The sequence below is a fragment of the Pinus tabuliformis genome, chromosome 6 (assembly GCF_031772625.1).
Source record: "Pinus tabuliformis cultivar Carrire ecotype Pingquan chromosome 6, CPIR1, whole genome shotgun sequence".
NCBI classification, from domain to species: domain Eukaryota; kingdom Viridiplantae; phylum Streptophyta; class Pinopsida; order Pinales; family Pinaceae; genus Pinus; species Pinus tabuliformis.
Window position 1 is genome coordinate 737797852 of NC_142292.1, and position 19215 is coordinate 737817066.

Sequence of the window (19215 nt, forward strand, 5' to 3'; positions counted from 1 at the left end):
GCATATCTTTGAGATATATGGTAATCGGGTCGATATTCCATATGGGGCTCTTACACCAAACAATGTGAGGTCTAATTGGGACTTCACATCGGGGAGACCCCCTTGGCTGATGGATCTCCAACACCGTCAACAGGGTGTTAAACTCTTCTGTACTTAGATAGATTTAGAGGATTTTCTATATATCTGTCACATAACAAAATCAAACTTTCAAACATTGAAAGGTATTTTAAGCATTTGAGATATTTCCCATGTTCTTTTATGCTACAACTACTCAAGTTATAATGAAATTGCTTGTTGGATGCAAGATATCATCGAATTTGGTTCGTACATTACCTGTTTTTTCTTTCGTAATCGTCTATGTTATCAATTTGAATGTTTCCTTAATAAATTTTTCCGTGTTATTATAGAAGAGGAATTGGAAGGGGAAATCAAAAGCTACTAAGATTGCTAGATAAAATATTAATATGAAGATGAAGGGAATGAAATTTGAATTATTATCAGAGATAAACACTAATCTAGCATTCTTTTATGATGCAACCTACAGAACACAAGATGTCGATACAATATCCTGGAAAGAAATGTATGTTTTCTTTGAGAAGGGTAAATGGAAAAAACCAAAAGAAATTTTAGACGAAGATACATCTTTAGATTCTAAAAGTTATGATTCAATCAAGAAGACTGAGTTGCACAAAATTGCGACCAAACCAACAATGTTTCCATACTATGATACGGTGAGTTGGATTATTTCCCATGCTCATGTTCGAACTTGTTCAATAGTCAACCACTCAAATAATGTTATATATTCTTAGAAACATGATATATTACAGTCAACATATAAACTCATTCCTCCAAAAGTCTTTTGCAATAGGGAATATTTGGGTGGTTTTGATAATAATGTGCTAAAGGAAAAGAAGATTGATTTGGTTGGATATATTAATAAATGTGTAGATGACTCATAGCATTTTAATGTTAAATAAACCAAACTATATCGAAAAACTCAGTTCAAGAACCCTTATATTTTTGTGATTAAAATGCTTCCCAAGATTTATGGTGAACCTAATCCAGAGCATTGTAAACTAGAATGGGTTCCTTCAATTTATGACATAATGAAAAATTATAAAAAGTTCAACTAGGTAGATATTTTGTCCCAACATTTATCTCATACCATTAAACTTTCATAATCTTCTCCATGAGGGTTTGGTCAAGGGCTTTTCATGTCATCATTCTTAATGGAAATCCTAATAGTCTTTGTTCCTTTTCCACTAACGCAGTGGAATTACCCACTCATTCAAAAACCTATTCAGTAATTGTGTTCTATGTTATGAGAAATTAACTATAAAAACCATTTCTATGACATACATAAAAATGTTATTCTTTATTTCTGTGAGTGTTTTTGGAAAATATCCATTAAGAGTTAGAAAATAAATTCATTATTTACTATAGTATGTTGGGGATTGGTTTGTTGAAGAACAATTTTCCTATATTGAGATTTTTGGTTGTGAATTTGACCCTAATGTACTCCTAAGTTTTATCCCAAACAGGATTGCATTCAAGGAAATATCCAACCAAACAACTGTACATGGGATTACTAAATTTTTACATAAAAATTAAAAGAAATTGTAGCCCACTTTTCCTATAAATATTGGCCAGTTATTTCTCAAAGATAGAGGACATGTCGTACTTGAAGAAAATGACTTATAAGAAGTCGGGTTTCATTCTATTCCACACTATAAATATGATCCTCACAATGTTGTTAATGATCAATTGAAATTGGTAAAATAATAACAAAATTATACCCATCAACAACCACCTTTGATTTTGTTTTTTAAAAAATTTATGCTTTTAATCAAGTTGTTTCTAGAGCATGGAGGAAAGACAAAAATTCCAAGATTATAGGCAAAAAACATATCTTTATTATCTACAACATAGGAGCAAGGTTTATGGTGTATCTCTTGTAAAATTACAATTGGAAGAAAGGATAATTTTTTTCTTTTAGGGATGGTATAAAGGAATTTGAACCATTGTTTTTAATAGTTCAACAATCTGTTCAGTAAGAAGATATTCAAGAAATTGATTATTCACAATTTGTTCAACTAGAAAAACATATAGAGAAACAATAGTTTTAGAAGTAGCAAGAAATAAATAAGGAATTGGAACAAGCAGGAACTTCAAAGCCTCCAGAGGCAACAGAGACATAGGATGACCTTCCATTCAAAAGGAAGAGTTTTTAATACCAAGCATCAATTTGAAAGAGAAGGTAATAATTTATTTTGAAGGATATTATGACCAAATGATTAAACAATCTGAAAGTAAAGTGCTTCAAATACAAATGACAAGTCTTTATTTTCCCCAATAGCCAACCCTTCATTTGAGTGGCTTTGTAGGTTATATAAAATATTAGAAAACAATATTTTGTTATAAAATAAAGAAGCATAGGATTTGATAGATAAAAACAGAAACTTCCTCCATTATCCAATCTTGAGCTTACACCTGCATCCTTTCCCTGGATTTTGTTGAAGTACTTGAGTAATTCATGGAATTATATTAGAAATTCACTCCCAGTTTGACCGAGTTGGATTGATATGTGATGTCATTTTCCTATAAGTTGAATCTAGATTAGTATACTTTTGATAAGTTGGCTTAGTAGGAAAAAGTGATCTCACTTGGCAGTGAATGTAGAAATTGTTCGTTAAATTTTTCACAATCTACTCACCCCTCAAAGCTCATGACATATTGAATAATTTATCATCATTTGTGCCATGCCTAATTAGAATTTCTTTGTATGCATCCAAGGGTATTGATTTTCCATTTGAGTCCCAACAAGAAGGCATACACATTCCTCTTAAAAGATTAAACCTGGTATTGGATGAACCAATTTCCTTCTGAACCAATTTTCACTTTTGCACTTGTTGCATAAAATTTATTTTAATGATAACATAATTGGTTTCTAATACCTAGTGAATTATGCCATGAACCCTTAATACTTTGTGTTTCTCTTCACCTCTAGCATTAAGAAATTTAATCATTTGGTTTGGTATTAATGGCTTATTCCCTCATTCTTTTTGGATCTACTTTGTTGCCTTTTTTGCAATCTTCAATAAATTTGTTTCATGACCAATTACTACAAATGAATCCCATAAATTTGAAATATAACAATATATTTCCACAATATTCTTATGGTTTCTATTAATGGTTGTGTGCCAATCAATTTTTTTGTATACCAGTCAATTTGACTCTTCGGGGAATATTTGTTCTTAAGTTCATCGGTAGGAATATTACCTTTATTTTTCAACCCCTCATTTTCATGTGTCAATGCATCACTCTTAAATTGTACTAACTTCTTCAATTTTTCAATTTTTGATCTTTTAAAATGAGTGATGACATTGTCTTTGCTAATTTTTCTAGAACCTCCCTTTGTTACTACTATTTCTGAGCTAGTTACTGCACATTTACATTTTTCCTTCTCCTTTACAAAGCTTTGAGTTCAAACTTCTAGCTTTTCCAAGTGCTTATTTAGTACAATAATTAGTGAAAGTAACTAGTACTCATGTTTTTGCACTGCATCCAACTCTAGAGATTAGACATGCTCCAAAGTTGGCATATTGAGCTTTTTCTATTCACTACCTTTTTTGCACTTTAAATTTTGTGTAATCTAATTTAGAAGCTGGCTGTTGAGTCTCAACAAATACCCTTTTCAATTCTTTAATCTTTTTTCTTGAGGAGTTTCTAGGAGTTTCTAGCAATATTGACTATGATGTTATTATGTTGCAATAGTTTCTTATGCGAATGTTGCAAGATCCTTCTCCCAAACCTCCTTATTAGCATAATTCTCTAAAACAGGCTTTGACTCATGTTTATAATCAAGTTGTTTTTGTTCAACCCTTTTACTTGAAATTATCCCATGAGGGTCATAGTGCCAAATATTTCATAGAGCAAACTTCATTTCTTACAACATGATTTCAACTTCTGCAACTGTTGCTCTAGTATTCACCAGAAATAGCTCAAGCTTTTCCTTTTATTTGAAAATAGTAGGGTGTTTCCTAGTTAGAAAATAAACTTGATCCACATTTAAACTTTATCTAATCAATTCCAATGTGAAAATATTTACAGGCAGACAAACTGGTAGCTTATAAGGTGCCAATTTGCATGCATATATTCTAATCTCAACAAAATATTTGTATAAATACTAATCTCCCATCTTAGTTGCATCACTGAGCTATAAAATTCTTTTAATTTTTAGCAATATTCTTGGTGGTGACACATCTAATACATGAGACTAAAGGAAACTGATAGAAAATGATTGACAAGAGTTGATAATGAAAATTCTTGAGAATGATTTCTTAGCATTGAGTTCTGGTGAACAATTGACAACACATTGCCATTGGAATCCTTCTTTTGCAATTGAATACCAGAGAACTTATCCACTTGAAAATATAGAAACATACAGACTAAAATAGACCGTTACCTAAAATGTTTGGCGGCGCTGAAATTTGCTAACTGGTCATGGATGGTATCATATAAGTACTAACTAAAATTGAATTTAACGAATGATTTCTTAACTATTGAAATAGAAGATAGAAACACTAGGATGACTTCATCCACTATTTGATCATGATCATATCCTAGCAAACATCAAACCATTGAAATGATTTGTCTAGACATTTCTAGGAAAATACTTGAAGAAAAAGGCAGATAATGTTCTAGTATTGGAGTATTTAGAGGTTAAAAAGATTGAAGGAGTGTGGAATTTTCTTTTGGAGTTAAATCATGATATAGTTGACTCAAGGTTTCTTCATTTAGAAGATGGATTTTGTTGGGCATTACAATATTTAACATTTGCAGGATAGACTCGAAGTTAATATAAAATAAAATTGACCCATTCTTTGATGCAATGGCCCATTTGCTTGGAAGATATTGTTTAGAACACCTAAGAAATGGGCGAGTTTGTGGTATGATAATTGAACCAAATATGAATCCCATACTAATGAAACATCTTGCAGGTCCTAAAAACATTGAAATGCCTAGGCACGAAGCTCGAATAAAACAAACTCACACTGGGTCTCATAAGCATCAACCTCTCTTCCAATTAAGGGAAATTCATCAAAATCTATAGAGGTTTAGGGAGAGGGTTTGATCGTTTTACCTTTCATCTTACAATTTATAAATTTGAAATGTACTTAAGGAATAGAAACAATGTTACCCATAAAATTTTGAAAAGAATGTTTGAAATTGATATGCACAATGAGATCCTTGTATTTTTCTTTGTGGTTCAAATAGTCCCAATGAACTGACAACAATCACTTTTCTCATTTTGTTTCCTTCGAACCAAGAGAAAACAACTGTCATGATTTTATTGGTTGTGAATTCTATTTTATTTGTCATGAGCACTGATGTGGCTAGGTCCTATCATGATGACATAGAACAATGGTATTAACGAATCCCACAAGCGAAGTGCAAAGGGGGTCTTGGTTGTATTTGAAAATGATGGTTATAACACCACCCGTGGACAGAATGCAAGTTTAGATATTGCATTTGTGTAAATATTTAATATAGATAAGGTGACTTTGAGAAAAATCTTGCATTCTTTTAACTATTATCCATTCTAATCAATATAGTTAGATGAAATTTGTTGTTGAATAAAAGAGATTTTCCTGGTTGAAACTATTTTTCTAAATACTTTCGTGATAGTAGTCCAACAATGGGAAATTTGTATCACTAAGCATTTCTGATTAGCATTCCTATGAATTCATTTCATATAATATTTCACAGGTACTACATCAACATGGTTGACATAATTTTTATTAATGCATTACAAGTCCAATCTTGTAGATCACTTGTGACATAGAAACAACCTCATGAAATGCTAATCCCAATTGAAGACCCATTCCAACTAGTCCTTTAAGTCCATCTTTCATCTATTTGTATTTTTTCTCTTGCTTGTTCATTGGAGTAAGCTTGTGCTCTCAAAGGTTTTGGTCCTACCAAAGCAATTCCACAGAGGAGCAACGTGGTGAAGCTTCACTGCCAAGACATAAGGACCTCTTGATCAATTCTTCAATTATAAGGTCTGTAGATCAACAAAGGTCTCTAGTATTGATGGAAAACTTACTCTTCAATATAATTAAGAGCTTCTAAAACAATTACAACTCAAACAGAGTTGTCAAAAACAAACACAATTACCTGTTTTGAAATTGAATAAGATATATGTATAAGTTCAAGATCACTTAAAGCAAGTGAACATGTGGCAGATTATATCAAGGCACTTCGCTGCTCCTTAGCCGCCCATGGAAAGAATGCAAGTTTTTCGTATTGCAATTGTGTAGAAAGTTTAATGTAGATTATGTGGCTTTGAACAAAGTCTTGCATGGTTTTAGTTGATGTCCATTTTAAACAATATAATTTGGCATACATTTCTATGAGTCAATAACTATGAACTGATGACTACCAAAAAAAGTAGAGACTCTGCTGCTATGCAACTATCCAACTTGTTTTTATTTTAAATACCAATTAGATTTACTTACATAAAGTTTTAATTTTTATGTTATTTATTTGGATGTTTTTAATATATACATTAATTTTATATTAATAAGACATTTAATTTTTTAATATAATTAATTAACATAATTAGATGGCATTAACGATATTAATAAACCACTGTGATTTTAAAAAGAGATAAACTTAACACAGTAATTACGCTAACCATTTCTATAATTAAAGCGCTTTGGAGAAAGATGACATGATTTGTGCTACTGCACTAGCATGGATACAAGAGATGCAAAACATACACACTTTATTGCGTTATCTTAAATGGAAGGCAAAGAAACACCGAGTACTATACAAGCACAATAAACACTGAGCACTATGCAAGCACAATAATAAATAGTGGAGCCACAAATGATGCATCCATGCATGGTAAGTGTGTAAACAGTCTGGAGCTTGGATGATCTTTACCCAAGAGATATCTTCTGTATCTACATATAGCATGATGTTTGCCGAAGAGGTATCTTATGTGAACAACACTAATACACAATCGCACTTGGCCCATTTATTTCTACATTACAGTGAATCTATACCAGTTCAATCGAAGAGTTCAGTCCAATCATTTTGATAACTATTTTTGGACCAGTGCTCAGAGCCTGCTTACCATATCCATTTTTTCCCACTGCTGCTCTTTGTGTGGCAGCTTTTTAGCCATTTCCCTGAGAAGAAACTTTTGAATTTTACCAGTGGACGTCTTGGGCAGTGACTCCATGAACACCACAGTTTTGGGAACCATGTAGTGAGGCAGCCTCTCTCTGCAGAACGAAATCATCTCTGCCTCTGTTACCCTTACCCACGAATGACTCGGATTGCTTGGCCCTCCTCTGGTACTCACAAAGGCACATGGAGTCTCTCCCCAGAAAGGATCAGGCCTCGCCACAACAGCTGCCTCAACAACCATGGGATGGCAATACAACACCGACTCCACCTCCACGCTACTGATGTTCTCCCCGCCTGAGATTATAACGTCTTTGGAACGATCCTTTATTTCCAGGTAACCGTCCGGGTGGATCACTCCCAGATCCCCCGTGTGGAACCACCCACCTTCCATGGCTTTTGCAGTGCTCCTCTCGTCCTTGAGATATCCCTTCATAACACTCGGCCCTCTCATCATAACCTCGCCCATCTGCACTCCGTCTCTCGCCACGCTACCCATGGTATCCGGATCCTTTACGTCCAATTCGGCCAAACTTAGCGACCTAACGCCCTGTCTAGCTTTCATTTGAGCCCTCTCGTTCGCTGCAAGTCTGTCCCACTCAGATTTCCAAGCGCAAGAAACCACCACTCCTGCGGTCTCTGTGAGGCCATAGCCATGAGTGACAGAGAATCCCAGCTCTTCAATCTTCAGCAGCACAGCGGCGGGTGGAGGAGAACCGCCCGTCAAGATCTCCACCCGATGGAGCAAAGGAGTCCTCTCGGATGGATCTGCGTTTGCAATCATGGTCAGCACCACAGGCGCGGCGCAGAGATGGGTGACCTGGTGGTCGTTGAGGGCTTTATAGATGATGTGGCCGTCGAATTTCCTTAAGCAGATATTTGTGCCGCCGAGGGCAGCTATTCCCCATGGGAAACACCAGCCATTAGAGTGAAACATGGGGAGAGTCCACAGATAAACAGGCCGTGACTTCATACCCCACGTTAAAAGAGTATCCGTAACCATAGAGTAGATCCCCCTGTGGCTGTGGACTACTCCCTTGGGACCAGAAGTTGTGCCCGATGTATAATTAAGAACGATACTCTGCCATTCGTCCTCTGGCCACCGTGTCTCGAACTCTGGATCTCCCACTTGCAATAGCCCTTCGTATGTTGTGGCTGTTGCTGTACTCGTCGGAACTATTTCTCTGCCATTGACCAGCTCCTGGATGATTACCAGGGTGGGCTTATGGTTCGTTCTGCGTAGAGCTTCCGTGACGAGAGGCACGAATTGGTAATCCGCAAACACAATCTTGGGCTGACAGTGATTGAATTGAGCCGCCAGAGTTCGAGCATCCAGACGCGCGTTGACAGTGTTAAGAACGGCCCCTGCCATTGGAACTGCGAAATGCATTTCGTAAATGGCAGGAATGTTGGGAGCCACCACAGAGACCTGCAATAAACCACAGCGAAGAGGATCAAGATTTTATCCTATTTTGCTCTGTTGGGTTTCCTAATAAAGTTAAAATTCCCATGGAAATGTTGATTATGATGTGCATGATTCCAATACTTACCACATCCCCCGGCAAGATTTGAGCAGAGAGAGCAGAGGCGAGCCTGCGGCAGCGTTGGTAGGTGTGAGACCATGTATAACGAGTGGAATTGTAGACGACAGAGGTGGAGTCCCCATAGACGATGGCAGCTCTCTCTATGAAGCGGATCGGTGACAGGGGAGGATGATTCGCAGCACATCGTTTCAATTTCTCCATTTTCTCTGCGTCTTCCCTTCGCAATGTCTGAAATCTACACACCCAACGCTCCAACTTTATACCCAAAACGAAACTAGCATACACCCAATTAAATCGGATAATACCGAAATTTAAGGTTGAGCGGTGAGCAGCACCTACTTAAGTTTCACATTGTACACATTGACAGACATTGACATTGAAAGTATTAAATACGTCATAGTAGAGTTGCCCTGCTAACATAAACATGTCATATGCAGCTTCAGCGTGATCTTATATATATATATTATATATATTTAATATAAATTTAAATTAATATAATAATAATAATAAATATTTTTATTTTGAAATGAGTTATAATTTTTGAAGGAGTAGTATTGATAAGCCATAGTATTGAGTCATGGTATTGCAATAATATTTATAATAAAACGAGGTAAATATCTATGGTTAAGAATCTTATTACATTATTATATTATAAGTATTAAGTTCTAATTTGAAAAATGTTATAAAATTAAATTTGAAATAAAATATTTTGATTTTGAAATGATTTATGGTTTCTGGGTATGTGATATTGCCCCATGGTATTGTAACAAAATCTAAATTAAACAAAGTCTTTCCGTAGAAATCACATGAGGGAATTAAACAGAGGATAAGCGAGACTACTGTGAGTAGAAAGCCCCCCAAGTACCCACAAAGGAATAATTTAGCTTCCAATAGTAGCAACAACCAGCTGGCCAAATTTGTGCAGAGCTCCAAAATGGTTCTGAACATTGAGAAAATCGGCATAGATTCATACTGCATGTTCCACCATGAACATCATTCGGAAAAAACGTGTCTAGAATGGAACCATGGAATGAGTAGTCATGTTACATAGTTGTGTGACAAGGTAATGGTTGATGAGCAACCAAAGCGTGATGAAGAAAAAGAAGTTGCTACAATCAATGAAGCTCCAAGCACTAGGCATGCAGTAAACATGTATCAGTATGTTCTCATAGCCTAGAAAACACCACCGATAAGGAGCCTTCAAGTGACGTTCCAGCCCAAAAGAAAAATAACTGATACAACTTGAGGAGTCAAGAAGAAACCACTATGATTGAGGTACTGAAACAGAAACTCAGAGAAAATCTGTTAAGAAAAATGGGTCCTTCGGTCGATTCAACACAAAACACTCAGAGCAAGTCCGGGAAGACAACTTCAACAAAAAGTGTTTCCACAAGCAGTAAATATAGAACCATCCCACCGAAAACCATGAATTCATTTCTACCCTCGGACACCTCGGAGAGTCTTCCTGCAATAGAGTACAATATTGTAGAAGATATGAAGAAAGCTCGTGCAAATATTTCTCTATTTGAACGTACAAAAATCACGAACTAGCGGGACATTTTTCTATGAGCACTTCAAAAAATCTCTACTAGTGATTCCACCTCTTCAAACAAGGGACTTAATAAATCTCCTAATGCTCTCGCATCTGTGCTTAACGCACTCTGTGTGGAGGAGGTAAACTCACTCTTCCCACCATTCTTGTTGTCATTTGAAATCTTTAACTTCAATGTTCACAATTGATTGGTTGATTCCGGTGCATCGGTTAATGTCATGCCACTTTCTGTGGCCAATAAAATCAATGCTCAATGGAGTAAGACATTTGCATAGATCATCCAACTGGACAGAACTTGTGTGCCAACAATTTGTGAACTCAAGGATGTGATCATCCGACTATCATCTGATGAACGAGTTCATCAATGCATTAATATCGTAATTGTGGACATCCTAGAAGCATACAGGGTATTGCTGAGTAGATACTGGTCAAGCAAGTTGCAAGGATATTTTTCCACTGACTGGTCACACTTATGGCTTCCATATAAGGGTAGGAACAACCAGATCCAAGTACTATCAAAGAGATACATGAAGCACAACGTAACTCCCTTGAATGGACATAACGAGCCGTTGGCTTTTGTGGAACTTGTTTTCGAAAATTATTTTATAGAGACATAGTTGGGGTGCTATATTGCAGAGTCATCCCCTATCTAACCAAACACACAGTTGGACCTCCTTCCATGTTCAACTGGTGAAATTGAATCTTGTATAATAAGTAGTAGTAATAGTAGTAGCAATATTACTAGCGTGGTAAGCATCCCTATACAAATGATATGTGGACCATGTATTTTGACAGATCCAAAAAATAGAAGGGCTCTGGAGCTGGTTGTGTTTTAATAGACCTACTACAGAGAAAACATTTAATCTCTAGTCACTTGGAATTCAAGTACATGAGCAACACCGTAGAGTATGAAGCACTCATCTTAGGCTTATAGAAAGCCATTAACCTCAATGTTGTTGTCCTGAAAGTGGTAGGTGACTCCAAAATCGTGGTGCATTAGGTACTTAATACTATACACTGTGTGTCACCTCATCTTCAGAGTTATCAACAAGAGGTATGGTGACTCATTTATCATTTCCAAGCTTTCAATATTGTTTTAGTACCAAGAATGTGTAATGAACTTGCGGATGCCTTGGAAAAGAAAACTGTTAGGATGTTACCGTTAAGGGACAATTTTAATAATGAAATTTTGTATAAACCATCCATCCCAAAAAACATCACTAATTTACATGTTTTTGATGATGATCAATAGATATTGCATTTTATGGCCAACACTGATGTATTAAGAGACACAATGATAGACAAGGACGAGCACGAGCAGACTCTGCAGGACGCAGCTAGTACAAGCAAAGACAACCTCATCCCCAAGGGTGTGGTATCACTGGAAAAGTTGTATGACTTGCAGAACCATTTTCAAGGACATGTAAACGATAAGATCTAGAGCTCTACATTGTCACATGAGTATATCAATCTGGGAACAAAAGAAGTATGTGAATCTTGGTACTTGTTGTACATGACAAGAGCGACAAGATTTTATCTGCCTATTCAAGAAGTACCTTGATGTCTTCACATGGATGTATGATGATATTAATACATATGAAACATGAATAATCCAACACGCGATACTGATCAAAGAAGCGGCCAAAAATTTTCAACAGAGACTGAGGAAAGTTCATCTAACACTTAAGTCCCTCATACAGAAAAAATGGCAAAGTTTATGGATGCTCGGATCATTTACAAAGTGCGACATTCGAAATGGGTATCTAATTTACTCCTTGTAAGGAAGAAGTCTGGGGAGATCCGCCTCTGTGTAAATTTCTACAACCTCAACAATGCCTCGGACAAACACAATTACCCACTGTCGTTCATGGAGCACATATTGCAGACAATGTATGGGGCATAAATGTTTTCTTTGTTAGATGGTTTCTTGGGCTACAACCAGGTTCTGGTAGTAGATCCTGACAAATTGAAGAGTACATTCTGTACCAACTGGGGTATGTTCGCGTTCTGCCAAATTCCATTTTGGCTGGTTAATGTAGGTGCAACGTTTCAACATGCAATGGAAATCGTCTTTCACAAGCTTATCGAATAGAACGTAGTGGTCTACCTTGATGATGTAACTATTTTTTCAAGACATCGGTCAGACCACCTGTGCCACCTCCAAAAACAATTGAGCGATGCCGGAAATATGAGATATCCTTGAATCCTAAGAAGAGCATCTTTGCAGTGTGTGAGGGTAACCTACTTGGACATATTATTTCTAAAAGTGGGATCAAGGTAGATCTGGACAGGGTTTAGACTATCACGTAGATTCCCCACCCCATGAACAAGAAATCCATGCAGTCTTTCTTAAGGAAGATCAACTTCCTGAGAAAGTTCATCTTTGACTATGCTCAGATCGTGAAGCCTATACATGAGATGATCAAGAAGGACACAGTTTACAGTTGAGGAAAAAAGGAAAAGGATGTGTTCACCTATATAAAGGAATCAATAGCAGAAGCACCAATGTTATACAACCCATACTTCAACAAAGACTTCTTACTCTACACTTTCGCTTCTGATACTTCTCTCATTGTCGTGCTCACTGAGAAGGACGATTTGAACAATGAGAAACCTATATCCTTCATGAGTACGAGCCTGCAAGGACCAGAGCTCAACCACCCCATTATGGATAAGCAAGCTTATGATGTATATAAGGAGGTAAAACACTTCAGACCCTTTCTATAGAAAAACCATTGTATTATATTTGTCCCACACCCTATAGTCAGATCACTTCTTGTTCAACAAGAGATGAGTGAGAGAAGGGCAAACTGGATGACCAAATTATAGGAATATGATCTTGACATCAAACCAGTTCACACCATCAAGGGTCATCATCTCTACAAGTTAGCAGCAGAAGCAGTCAATGCACAAGAAGAAGAAGAAGAGCTTGCAGGCTGGGAGAAAGAAATAGAAATGTAGAATGTTGAGAAAGCCTCTCCCACTTCAAATGTAAACTCTTGGTACACAGATGTGCATCGATATCTTGAGCATGTCACTATCTCGTCTCATTTCTCTTTGTGGCAGAAGAGGACACTCTGACTCAAAGCACTATCATACCAGCTGGTGCATGGGGTGTTGTATAGAAAGCACCACAATGGGATATTGCTCAGGCACCTAGAGGCAACGGATTCAGATAAGGTTTTACGTGATCTCCACGAGGGACCAGTCAGAGGACACTTTGCGGGAAAAACCACAACACACAAGGTCATGCGGGCTAGGTTCTACTGGCCTACATTATTCAAATATTCTCATGCCTATTCCTGCAAGTGTTCGGTCTGTAAAAAGTGCGCCGAAATAAATAGGAAGTCGGTAGCCCCATTGCAACCTATTGCAGTGGAAGAACCATTCCAATAATGGGGCTTAGATATCATTGGGAAATTTTCCCTCATTCATCGAAGCAACACTGTTATATCTTGATTGCTACAAATTATTTCACGCTGTGGACAGAGGTAGTTCCACTGAAACAAGTGAATTATCAGGAAGTCATCTACTTTCTGTAGCATAATATCATTTCTAGGTTTGACGTTTCTACGTCACATGTTTTTGAAAATGCAACGTACTTTTCTTCGTTAAAGATTTATGATTTTTCTTCACGAAATGATATTTTCTTGAAACCTTTTGCTAACTATTATCCACAGTGGAATAGTCTTTGTGAATCCACTAAGAAGAACCTCATTCTTATCATCAAAAAAGACCATTTTCTCTGAGCAACGAAACTGGCACTCTGCTTTAGTGAATGTTGTATGGGTTGAGCGAGTCACACCTAAGCCTTACGTGAATACCTCCCCTTAATTGTTGGTGTATGGAAAGAAGCCATCCTCCCACTAAACATATATTTTCCTGCTCTCCAATTGTCCCAAGAATCCCAGGGCAAGCCATGTCTCTTAGTTCAGCGTAGGATGGACTCTTTGCACAAGATAAAGGAAGAAAGGTGGAAATAAAAAGAAAAAAATTATCTTCATGAGAACCATATCAAGAGATGGTTTGACAGAAAGTATGCAGGGAAGACTAGCTTCAGTGTGCGTGACTTCATCTTGAAGTAGGACAAAGCCTCCAAAGACAAAGGTATGAACACTAAGTTTCAATCCTTGTGGATTGGTCCATACATAGTCCATGAAAATCTTGGACAATACATGTATCGTCTTCAATCACTTGACAGGAAGATTGAATCTCTCCTTGTGAATGGCCAAGACTTAAAATATTACTTTCAATGAAGATCTGGGGCTACACCCCGCACTATGTACATAGTATTTTGTTGTTTTTTGTTATCTTTTCTTTGGTTTTCTTATGTAAATAAGTGTTGTGCCTTAGTTCATTATGGCTTCCAAGTGTGTGTGTGGTTGAAGTTCAAAGAGTCTTGTGACACTGCAGCCATTGGCCAGTCGTGTGTCCACCTTCTTTGTATTGGTTGTATCTTTTGGCTGATGAATTTCTGACGGAAAATACTATGCGTCCGTAAGGAGAGTCTTGCTTGAACCATGAACCTATGTCCAGTTTGGCAAGCTCATGCCTATACTTAGTTTTTTGCTTTGGTGTTTTCAAGCTTATCCAACTAATAGAAATAGAGAAGGGAAAATCTAAATGAGCAAACCTAAATTAGAGGTCATTATATGCTTCTATGAAGGAACAACCTCTCCTGCTCTCAATAAGTCAGGATCCCTCTTCTGCCCCAAAATAAATAAGTGTTGATGCATAGTTCTCTTTAAATAAATAAATAAAGGCAAAAGAAGAGAAAGGCTTCCTGCGCAGAGAGGTGAAGCATGAAACTCCACCTAGGTACTATCAAGGCTTGTTGGCTATGGAGAAATGCTTGTGTTCCTGCATAACTCCGTTGGGGTGCTGTCCAGGCCTGCTGGCAATGGAGCAACACCACAAATGAAAAACTATACTCTGGAAATCTTAAGCTTGTGAGCTAAACTACCCTTCCCAATTCGAAACACTATGATCTGGTTGAATCTTATGTTGTGTTCAAATGATAAGGTATAAAGGAAGCCATGTCTGCCCATGGAGTAAGTGGGGAAGCCAAAGTAATCTACACGATGAATCAATACTCCCGGAAGGACCAAGGCCCTGCACTTAAAAAATGAACCAAGACAGAGAAGTTGGTATTCAACCAGTGTGTTGTCAAGTGTTGTAGTGGCTGCAACACCCTCCAAAATTTTGTCTTTCACTTAAATTTCAGAGCCTTCCTTGGTCTTCCCCTCTATTTTTGCAAACACTTGAGATTATTTCATGAGATTTCTTAGTCTTTTCACCCCTTTCGATTTTTTCATCAACTCTCATTTTTTGGCATGTTTGATTGTTTTACAATGATTGCGGTCATTTGTGTATTTGATTTTGTATAGCTGTGTAAACACCCATTGCACTCATACACAAAGTTTTAAGCACCGTCGCATAAGTGACGTCACAGTCATCCTAAGTCCATCTTAAGTTTCACACTTGTCGCTTTTCATTCTAGGACAGTCTCACAAAGGGTATTGATTTGTATTTTTGTTCTAGTGGTCTATGTTGTCATGTCGTTGAAGTATGCTAAGTGTGTGATCCCAAGTTCAAGTTCCTCACAAGATCACTTTCCTCCCACACTTAGCCATTTCACCGAAAATACTTTCGACCGAGAAACTCACTTTCACCAGACCTTGACTAAACTATGCACTGCGTAGTCTCAGCCCTTAGTGATGCAACCATGCTACCTGAAACTGTGTAGTGCGCAGTCATTTTCCCCCTTGGGAAGTTGCACTACACAATTCCATATCTGAGCAACCTGCCTTCATCCCCAGAATTGTGCATTAACTCCTCCTAGCCTGACATGAACTACGCATTTCACAAGACCAGTCCTAAAGCTTCCCCCCTTTCCTGCTAGAACCCCATAATGCGCAGAGAACCAAGCCTACCTTGTCTCCCGATCCAGCAAGGCGAAGAAGAACAAGTGTGTCAAGGCATGGCGCAAGGACCTCTCTCTCTGTTTTAGGGAAGGAGTCAATATGGGTGAAGTGGTGGACACAACGAAAAAGGTATTGGTGGGTCGTGTTAGGGGTAGAACATATTCTGCAGCGTGCCTTCACCTATGGGCTATGGAGATCTGGGGAAATTTGCTTAAGGAACTTCTGACTATCACCACTTTGGCGCGAGGTTGGTTCGCTCTCAGTTTTCACAGGGAGGAATACACGGAATGGATTCTATCCCTTTTTTGGCATATCGAAATGGCTCTTGTGCTTCTTAAGAGATGGATCCCTCTTTTCGATCTAGAGTGAGAGAAATTAGGTGCTGGACCAAGTTGGGTATCCTACCCAGGCTTCCATTGCATTTTTGGTCGGAGGATATATTTACTTGCATTGGTAATGCCCTGGGCACTTACTTGGACCATGATAAGTCCTATACCACATCAGGCAATAAATCATTGGCTCGTATCCTGGTTCACCTCGACACCAGGGAAGGACTGGAAGAGAAGATCACACTTCATTGGAAACATTTCACCCATATACAAATTCTTGATTATGAAGGGGTGCCTTTCAAGTGCAGAAGGTGTCATAAGGTTTGACATCTTTTCAAAGATTGCCCTTTAGTAACTTCAGCATCATCACCTTCTAAAGGCACAGATGCTCTGAGACCTGAGGCATCTCCAGTGGGCAATCAGACTCCTCGCTCTAGCTGACTGTATGCCATGGATGGGGACTCTACTTAGTCGACTGTTTTTGTCTCTCTGTGGCCTCCTTCTACGCCCATGACAGGATCTTGAGCTACTGCTGCAACCGCTCTCTCCTTAGGTACTCTTTCTCCACTCTGCTCCTCTGTTTCTTTATCTTGCACTGCACAACAATTATATGTTTCATTTTCATCCATTGCTTTCATGTCTACATATCCCCTCACTTGTCCCTTGGACCTACCTAACACTATTTTTTCTACTACCCCACCTACTATTACTGGTCTCTCCACCATCTCATCTCTAGAGCCCTCCAGTTCATCTCGTCTATCTCATCCATATAAACTCTGCTCTCAGGTACCTCTCACACCTGAGTCACCTGGGATTGGTCTTATCCCCCTTTCTAAATCCACCAAGATCCCTCAGGGGCATCCATCATTGATCTCGAGAGCTATTATCCTTGTTGGGGCAGATGTGGCCCTGGGCAGACAATCCACTATTGACAGGGTTCTTAGAGAAAAGAACACCCTCCCCCGATCTCATCCATGAAGTGGATGTCCTTCAACTGCAGAGGGTTGGCTAGCCCTGCTAAAAAATTAGCCCTCAAGAGACTTTTGGATTCTGAGTTGACTGACATCATCTTTTTACAAGAAACCCTAGGGAAGGCAGAGCAGGTCATCCTGGTTCTGCTCTCTATGAAGCCAGGTTGGTGCTTTCATGCTCTTGATGTCAATGGTCGATCTGGGGGTATTGCACTTGGTATCAATACCTGCTCTATCAACCTCATCTCAACCTGGGGGGTACTGGATTTATAGGCATGGATATATACTCTTCGGAGATGGGTAGGGACTTCTGAATTATCAATGTATATGCACCCTATCTCAACAGGGTCGATTTTTGGAACCGCTTAATGCATCTTTCCCTGACTAATTCCAACAATCTTATCATGGGAGGGGATCTCAACTTCACGATTGGTCATGCGGAATCTTGGGGACATAATGCACAGCTAGATCCCCTATCTAATTTTATGGAGCAACTTCTAGAGAAACACCATATGATTGATATCCCCATGAATAAGAAGCAACCGACCTGGTGCAATAGAAGAATAGGAGAAGCAGCTCTGGGCCGGAGATTGGATTGTTTCCTCATTAAGGAAAACTTGCTTGGCACCCTGTCAAACTACCGACAATGGGTAGGATCTGGGGGTATCTCTGACCATTCCCCTATCTACCTGGAATTAGCAGGCCCTTTTCAAAAACCCAAAGCACCATTCAAATTCAACTCAACTTGGCTGATGGATCTCGATTATCATAAATTGGTCACTGATTATTGGAGAGCTCACCCTCCCACTCTGGGGTAGACTATGGCAGAAGGTTTTTGTCACAACCTCATTGAACTTAAGAGCCTATCCATACAATGGGAAAAAACCAAGCGCGCTCAGGATGATCAGACACTCTGCACTATTGAGGATAAGCTGGCTAATCTACTGGATGAGAAGGGATGGGGTTTCATCTCAGAAGAAGCTAAAAATACTCTCACTGATCTAGAAGCTCAGAGGTCTAAAATACTTAAGGAACGAGAGGAGACCAAGAGACTTAGAAGCAGAGCCATCTGGCTGAAGGCAGGGTATAACAATACTAAATTCTTCCACAATTACGCTAAAGGGAGAAGGGCTTGTAATACTATTTGGAAGATGCCTACTAAACATGGTCAGTTTGCTCATACTTTTCATCAGTTGGCTCATCTGGGAAACACTCACTTTCATCAGCTTTTCAGGGCTCCACCTGCGGCCTCACTTACTGAAATTATCTGAATTGTTAGACTATTCCCTCGTTTTGTTGACCATGACGCATCAGAAGACCTCACTAAGCCAGTGACTATGGGGGAATTGGAAAGTACTCTTAAATGGTTCAAAAAGGATAAAATTCCTGAACCAGATGGATGGATGTTTGAATTCTATCTTTCCTTTTTTGATATTATTGGACTCGACCTTCTTAAGGTTGTGGAGGAATGTAGACTTTCAGGTTGCATGTATGAGGCTATCAATTCCACCTTCATTGCCCTCATTCCCAAGGTAGATTCTCCTCAATATTTCAATGATTTCTAGCCCATTTCCCTCTGCAATTGTCTATACAAGATTATTACCAAAATCATTGCCAATCGTATCAAGCCTATCCTCTTTTCCAATATCTCTTCTAAGCAATTTTCCTTCCTGCACAACAGACAAATTCATGAAGCCA

General features: G+C 38.3%; 1 protein-coding gene across 1 annotated transcript; it reads right to left on the reverse strand.

Moving 5' to 3' along the window:
- Nucleotides 1-6805: 6805 nt before the first annotated feature.
- On the reverse strand, nt 6806-9015 carry LOC149260855 (putative acyl-activating enzyme 6). Its single transcript, XM_089380804.1, has 2 exons — nt 8748-9015; nt 6806-8626 (listed from the first exon to the last, which is right to left on the reverse strand). The coding sequence occupies exons 1-2, from the start codon at nt 8940-8942 to the stop codon at nt 7130-7132; spliced, it is 1692 nt and encodes a 563-aa protein (XP_089236930.1). The 5' UTR covers nt 8943-9015; the 3' UTR covers nt 6806-7129.
- Nucleotides 9016-19215: the final 10200 nt, after the last annotated feature.